At 38.9% G+C, this 8,361-nt stretch overlaps 1 protein-coding gene across 3 annotated transcripts in view; it reads right to left on the bottom strand.

The window, feature by feature from the left end:
- LOC128541539 (caskin-2-like) overlaps window positions 1-8,361 on the bottom strand; it is a 74,565-nt gene that overhangs the window by 33,057 nt on the left and 33,147 nt on the right. For all 3 annotated transcript variants that reach the window (XM_053512006.1, XM_053512007.1, XM_053512008.1), the window contains exons 4-6: window positions 6,074-6,171; window positions 4,957-5,102; window positions 1,254-1,349 (exon numbers count right to left, since the gene is read on the bottom strand). In XM_053512006.1, the coding sequence (XP_053367981.1) occupies window positions 1,254-1,349; window positions 4,957-5,102; window positions 6,074-6,171 (340 nt within the window). The remainder of the gene's footprint in view (window positions 1-1,253; window positions 1,350-4,956; window positions 5,103-6,073; window positions 6,172-8,361) is intronic.

Raw genomic sequence — 8,361 nt, 5'->3', positions numbered from 1 at the left:
AACAAAGTTTAGGATTAAAACGTTCACAATTAAGTGAAGGATCAGGAAGATAAGGCATTCAACATAAGATAAATGTTTGTTTTTTTGTTTGTTTTTCGTTTGTTTGTAATTTGTGTGACTTAATATCTGACTGGGTCACAAATACACTGTGAGCAATATTTAGCTCTGGTTACAGCATACAAAACGACATCTTCATGTATGAAAACGATTCCTCAAGATCCCAGAATTACTCCGTTACAATCCTGGAATATGTCCGTTCCATCAGAAGAAGAAAAACTCCATGGATGTGATAACCTCAGCTGACTTCATTTTATTGCCACATAACATTGCTGAGTCGTGACCTGAGCAACTGAAACGACCCCGGACCATAACACTGTCTCCAGAGGCTTGTACAGTGGACACTATGCATGATGGGACCATCACTTCATGCGCTTCCCTTCTTACCCTGACACGCCCATCACTCTGGTATAGGCTCAATCTGGACTCATCAGGTCACATTACCCTTTTCCCGTCGCTCCAAAGTCCAAGCTGTATGCTCATTAGCAAACTGAAGTGTTTTTTTTTTCTGAGTGGTTTACTTGAACACACAGCTGTTTAGTCTTAATCTTTTGAGTTCTCATCACATTGTGTTTGTATGGAAATGCTCTTACTTTCACTATTTGACATAGATCTGGTTTCTTTTTTTTCCAACCACATTTCTTCTACAAGTAGACCGTTCCAAACTATCATTCTAGATTTTAATAAAGTTATTTTAATTGCTTGATGCAGGCCAGTAATTTGACTTTTCTGAAAATTGGAAATATAAACATTTAGTATTAACAGTAGCACAAAAAAACAAAAAATATATACCCTTAAACGAATTCTATAAAAAAGGTTTCTTTCTGAGGAGTCTGGGTAAAATCCCTTTAGAAAGCTGAAAAGAACATTTTAAGAACTTCAAAAGTAACTAGTATTGCTTTAAGAAAGCATCTCTATTAAAAATTAACTTATGTATGATTTATTTAAAATGTTTAAATAAATGTAGCCAAAAAGAAATAAATATATTCTTTTGAGGAAATAAGTATTTAATGGTTTTTATGGTTTAAGGGTTTTAGTCGTTCTCTGTTTAGGAGTTCTTCTCAACTGAGAGAGAGAGAACCCCTTGATTAAGTGTTTTCACAGAGAGAGAGAGAGAGAGAGAGAGAGAGAGAGAGAGAGAGAGAGAAGTTGAACTCTTTTAGTACCATCCCACTATAAGCTCTGTCTAAACGTACCTTTAACCTGCCGAACTCACAGGCCAGGTCCAGTGGGGTCTTCTTGGCCTTGTTGACCATACATGCATTGGACTGGTGCTGAAGAAGCATCTCCGACTAAGGGGGGAAAAAAAAAGACAGAAAGACCAATCACATTTAAAGATATGTCACTACCCGCATCGGGTTTCTATGATCACACGGGGAAAGATGTCATGCTAGAAAGTCCTCTGGGTGTACGCCAAGGCATAAACACAAGAACATAGAAATGTCTCAGATTCTTCCAGAGCTGCATGACGACATGGTGTGATCAGAGTATCCTCTTACATACTGTATGCTGTGAGAAAGCCAACACTCTGGGTGTTTTGTACGTGAAGCCGCCACTATACACCTAGTTTTGGGTGCTAGCTCAGAAAAAAAAAGAAAAAAGCTATTGTTCAAAAACAATGACCAGCAGAGTAACGCCATCAGCACTGAGGACATTTCTGAAGCCTTGAGCATGTGAGGACATGTCTCGTTTTCATTTTGTTTTCTCTTCCTCCTTCACCAAAGGCTATAACAACCATTTTTAGCCCACTAACAGTGTATCGTGTCTATGATAATAGCTCCACCTTTGTAGTCACAACGTAATCCCTCATCTTTATGAGTCAAGGGGGGGAAATTTCACAAAAACAAAGGACATGGCTTTCTTTTTATATAAGGACAAAATAGCATCTCAGACAAAGCCGAATTCTTCGTTCTGATTAGTCGGAAATTAATGTGCTTCTTCTAATATGTATTCATTCCTACAGCAGCTTATTTACAGAGACTTGTATGGCAGACATGTTATTAAAAAAAAAAAAAAAAGTGTAACTGTATTATCGGATAAAAGAAGCATGATGAGGGATGCACGTGAAAAACTGGTCTACATTATCTTGTTGTTATTTATTATTGGAGGGAACTATAAACAGATAAGTGGTATAAAATATTTAGGAGTCAAATAAAATTTTTAGGAACCACAATTTAATAACATTTTATAGTAAGTTAAACTGGAATTGTGGGTACAAGAAACTTCAGAAGCTGTGTTTTGTTAGTATTATCTAACAATGACTCAATACTGACTCAGTCGATGGCATCTGATATGAAGGTTGCGGGGTCTGGATGTGCTGGAAGTGAGAAAAAGTAATTTCTTGTGTTCCGAGCAGGTAGCAGCTCCCTATGAAGTGGACTGCACAGGGCATTCAGGCATCTTGTGTAAGATTCCAAACCATAAGGAGCAAAAAAAGGCCTCAATTTAAAGGGAACTGTTACAGGAACCATTGTTCACTCGTTCCCTAGTGAACAACGGTTCATCACTTCTTTCAGAACCTTACAAACGCAATTACCTGTCAGTCACCGCGCCTCGCTGGAGCGCTCAGATCTCATGAGACCTGGAATAAATTTCATGCACGATTTACTGCTATCAAGGACAATGTGATAATAGGGTCACAAAAATAATAATATTAGTAGTAATAATAATAATAATAATTTGGGAGTAATCTACATACAGTGAGTTTACATTTGTTTTTATTTTTTTTTGCATTTTGTGCCAAATTTGATTTAGTGAAGACATTGCCAAAAAATTTTATCAAGGACGGTAGCAAGAAGAAAAAGGAGCCACTTCTAGTTTCGTTTTTAAAACAGCCAGTGCCAAGAGGAATCATAAATTAAGCAATATTTATTTTAAAAATTTCTATTTATTTAATATTTTAATTCATTTACAAAATGCAAAACCATGATTATAGAGTTGGCAATTGGTAATATTGGTAATATTTTTGGGTGGCTGGAACGGATTACCTGCATTTACATAATTTCCTATGGGAAAATGTGTTTCGTAATATGAAACATCGCTCGCCTCTGGAACGGATCCATTTGCCGAGATACCGCTGTAATACAGAGTCTTACAGAGATTCTACTTTTATTTAAGTGACCTCACAATGACAATGTTATGATTTTGTAAAAAATTGAAAGTGAACAGGGTGCGCTATTCTGTATTGGTTTTGGTGAACTTGAGCGTGTCAAAAATGAAACAAAACTCTATACCGTATAGTTGCCTCACAAATATGAAAAATATATACTTGTAGAAAGCAAAAAGTTTGCTTTTACATGAACTAATGGAAAACTATTGCTGCGGAGATGACAAGATGACATAATTACCTTTACTACAGCCGAAAAACAAATAAATGAATTAATAAAATGGCCAGAGTCAGTCTCCTTGCTGTTTTCTCCGACGCATTCCGCACTCCGACTACTTTTGCTGGTGCGTTGGAAAACTTTATGCGGTTGACCATGAAAGAGATTAAAGAGGAGAATCCCAATGCCGACTCAACCTCATTTAAACTACAATAGCCTTATTTTAGAAAAACATTTTTATTTAGACTATAAAGAAATAATCCTGCATTTATTTTTAGATGTGCCAGCTGCCACTGTTCTAATACGGCTCTTTGTCAGGGTAAGTCATTCAGTGACAACCCTGAAAAAAGTCGGGTCGTGGGGGTAACAGTTCCAGCAGGGAACCCCAAACTTCCCTTTCCCCAGCCACCTCAGCTAACTCTGACTGGGGAATCCCGAGGCGTTCCCAGGCCAGTGTGGAGATATAATCTCTCCATCTAGTCCTCGGTCTGCCCGTGGTCTCCTTCCAGCTGGACGTGCCAAGAACACCTCCCTAGGGAGACGTCCTGGTGACATCCTTACTAGATGCCCGAACCACCTCAACTGACTCCTTTCCACGCAAAGGAGTAGCAGCTATACTCCGAGTTTCTCACGAATGACTGAGCTTTTTATCTTATGTCTAAGCGAAAAGCCTGCTACCCTTGTTAGAAAAACCATTTTGGATGCTTGTATTCGCGATCTTGTCCTTTCGGCCATGACCCAACGCTCATGACCATAGGTGAGGGTTGGAACGAAGATCGACCGGTAGATTGAGAGCTTGGCTCAACTCTCTTTTCGTAACAACAGTGCGGTAAATCGACTGCAATACCGCCTCCGCTGCTCCGATTCTCTGGGCAACCTTACGTTTCAATGTTCTCTCACTCGTAAACAAGACCCCGAGATACTTAAACCCCTCCACTTGGGGTAACACCCCGCTCCCTACCTGGAGTAGACAATCCATCGGTTTCTGCTGAGAACCATGGCCACAGATTTTGAGGTGCTGATCCTCGTCCCTGCCGTTTCACGCTCAGCTGCAAACCGATCCTGCTTAACCGGTGTTTTATTTTTGTATTGTGGAATTTCCACAGCAGCAAAAAGAAGTTGTCCTGGTAACGTAAGCACCTCTGCTGTGTGGAAATATTACACTACTCAAATAAAATATTGAACATCTATTGGAACAAAAACCGATAGATCCTTTCATTACTTAAGAGATTCATATTAAGCAGACTTATAGCCTGTGCATGCAGATTGCTTACAAATTATAAAAGTAATTAGTGTGACGTTAATGCATGGAGGGAGTGGTCTCTGCAATGGTGACATTGCTCGGTGTTCTAAATTGAGTAATTCAGTCGAGGGAAGTTCCCTTAATCAGCATTCCCTTGGCAGGGAGGAGGGAGTAGGAAGCACTGTTTAAATTACACTGTACTGGGCGAGTTTCCAAAGCTGTTGAAATCGGAATACCTGCAAATACTCCCAAATGACATGTTAAATTAATCTCTTCCTAACAGCACCCTAACCTGAGCAGAGTCGTCCCTTCTGAGTGCAGTGCGGTACTTACAACATCATAGTGTCCGTACTGAGCAGCCAGGTGCAGAGGGATTTGTCCATCCTGTGACGCTCCGTTAACAGAAGCTCCAGCTCTCAGCAACATGAGGACGGAGTCGGCCTTCCCCTGCCAGGCAGCGTAGTGGAGCGGACGCATTCCTACAACAGGACCACAGAATGTTTGGATAAATCCTGATCCCTATTAAAACATGATGCTAATCGCATTTTCTTTGGTGTCATGCCGCATGCTTCGGTTTCCATTATCATGTGCTTTTGTTCCTGATTTAGTCCTGTCTCTTCCACTGTCTCTTCACTGCTCACAATGTGACTACTCTAATGTCCTCACCTGTTCTGTCTGAACTTCATTTGATTGGTTTGTCCTTTTTTTTGGTTTGCTTTTGCTTTAAAAGCTAAAAGTCTTCTGTTAATGTTATTTATTGACTTGTCAAATGTTAAAGACAGAACTGTGCAAAAGTCTTGAACTCCTCATTTATTCATATTTTACTTCCAAAGTGCCAGGAACTCTTAATGTAGTCTTGAGTAATAGATCTCTCTAAGGACTTCTGTGCCAATTATTTGTCCCCCATTTTTCCATCCAGTCCCTGTACCTGAGAATTTAGAGGAATGTTTTTAAGCCACACAGTGACATATGCATCATCCGAGCAGGAAAACCATCTAACCTATGATTAGTTTACTGGTGATGCTGAACGCTAAGTGGTTGGAACAGATGAGAAGGGAAATGAGGTTGCTGCTGAGATTGTTACAGGACATAAACAACCCATTTTTTATATTTGTGTCTTTATGCATTTTGGAAAATATGTAAAATATGTGTTACTTTTTTTTTTTATTTAAAGTACATCATTAGGTCTTATCTTTGCAATTTGGCTCCATTACAGACGTGCTGGAATAGTTCAGACTCACTATAATACTATGCTCTGATAATGCATAATTCTATAAAAGCTACTTTATGAATGTAAATATCTTTATTATAAAAATTTCTAAGGGCAAGCTTGCCCAAAAGGTTTGACTTTAAATAGAGAGACTTTAATTGCAGTCATGTTTCATTATAAACCCTGCCTGTAACCCTGCACGATTAACTAAATGAATGTCATTATAGAGAAGGTTATCACCGTTGCGGTCCTTGATGTCCACCGTAGCCTGGGCGTCCAGGAGCAAAGACAGCAGGTCCGTGGTGCCCGTGAGAGCCGCATGGTGCAGAGCCGAAAACCTGCGCGGTGGAGAAAACATATATAATGTATACAAGAGTTCATTGTTAATGCCCTTACATTTCATCTTCACTCACACTGCTGGAGTCTCATGAACAAGAGACCGGCATGGATTTAAATAAATAAGCACAGTGGATTATAAGTTTTTAAACACCTTAAGGCTCCGAATAATAAATGTTTACTAAAAACTTTCTGTCCTGCATTCATAATGTCTAAGAACTGACGAGACATCGTTAAAACTAATGGCTGTATAATAATCCACAAGTTAAGCTGAATTTTCCTTTGTGAAGCCACATTTAAATTTCTCTATGCTATAAGAAATGAAGGCTGGCGAAACAGGAACAATCAAAACAAAACCTGACTGTAAAAATACGGGGGAAAAAGCTGACTTTAGTTTATCGTGGTTTCTGTAGTATGTGCAAAATGCTGAACATTATGCACCAGTTCCAACAGAGAAATCTGATTGGATGAGAGGTATTCCGGAGAGGTGATCCGGAGAGCATAACAGCACTGGGATGTTTAACTATACAGTAAGAATCACGTTGCGTTTTACCCGTTCTAACAATCGTTAATAACACTAATTGTGTCTCGGCGTAGGTGAGATTAGGTCTGTACAGTCTGCAGTACTGAGGAGAGAGCAGCTACCTGCCAAAACCTGCATTCAAAACCAGCCACAGAAGCACTATTCGCGAGGAAACACAACTGATAACATTATATCATCTTACACAACACGTTGTCTCCATAGTAATTGCTTCTAATTTCCAAATTCCTGTCCCTTTTTCTGTTTATGGCAAACGTGAACTATAGGGCTAATCAGTTAACACAAGACTGAATCCCAAATCCCTCTCTAACCCCTGTTCAAGGGCATTACTTAGTGTGTGGAACAAAGGATTGTACACCTACCTAGCACATCAGCTTTCTAATTAACGCTATTTGAGATTTAACCCCAAAAATCCATAAGTTAGTTGAAAGTGGAATGAGTGGAAATATAAAGTTAATCTCGTAAGTTTTTCAGGACTCTGCACCACTTCCATTCCCCTTCAACTTTTGGCTACATGTCGTTCAGCACCTGGATGCTAGTTCAACTACTTGCAGTAGGATATGTTTTTACAGAGCAGAATAGCAGGTTAAGTAAACACCAAAATCATAATCTGTTGATAATCTATAGGGTTTGCAGAACTGTACTGAATATCACCACAACAGCATGACCTGGAGTGTGATATTGCTTAATTTAAAAAATCAGTGAAAAAATGCTTACGGAAGGAATAAAACACTTAAAAGTGCACTTTTAGAGTAAAATAATCACTAGATGAGTTGCTGTTTTCAGCCCAAGGTTAACTATTTCACAATATTTCTTCAATCTTACTGAAATCATTTTGATTAGAGATTCCAACTTAACTGTTCACATGGACGCTGACCTGATAAGATGTGCATTTATACGTTCAAAGATTTTAATCAGAATGTAATTTCTAGACATGTGTAAATCATATCAGTGCTTCTGTCTGCTGTGAAGTGTTTAATCTGTCAGAAATGTAACAAAAAGATCACAAGTTTGTCTTTAACTGTGACAGGGTTAAGGCTACAATCCCTTCCGAGTTATGATTGGTTACAAGAACTCAATCGTCTCGTCTATGATTAATCAGATGCTTCACGATGTTTGAAATGCGAGTCAGTCCAGAAACCCAGAGCGTGAAGTTAAGAAGTAAAGACAGGTGGGACAGAGAGGTCTTGTCAAGTCACCTAATGTTACCACATTGACAGAAAGAGTATATTTATTCCAGCAAGAGAGCAATGATCAGATTCAATGTTTACGTAGCAAATATTTACCTAATGAACAGTTGTTCAAAGGTTTACACCCCCTCTCGTTCTGTCAGACTGTTCTGACTGAGGCGTTCATACGTATAATGCATTTTTATTCCAATTCTGGTAAATATTACCCTTATTAGTGGAATATTACGCGCATCTAAGTCGCAAAATTTACAATTCTCTTATGTATCACCAAAAACATTTATGGCAAGAATTACAATTTCTTTCATTTTATTATTAAATTTTTTTTACTTTTTATCCATTTGTAGCTACATCTCATGTTTCTGTTATCACTTGACTACAGCAGTCATTCTTATGATGAGGAAAACAGTTCGGAAAGATGCCGCTGGCCGGCGTCACGTGTCTTAGAATCGAGACGTGATAGC

The sequence above is a fragment of the Clarias gariepinus genome, chromosome 14 (genome assembly GCF_024256425.1).
Source record: "Clarias gariepinus isolate MV-2021 ecotype Netherlands chromosome 14, CGAR_prim_01v2, whole genome shotgun sequence".
In the NCBI taxonomy this organism is placed as follows: Eukaryota; Metazoa; Chordata; class Actinopteri; order Siluriformes; family Clariidae; genus Clarias; species Clarias gariepinus.
The sequence above is the reverse complement of the archived record's forward strand: the minus strand, read 5'-3'. Positions and strand labels throughout refer to the sequence as shown.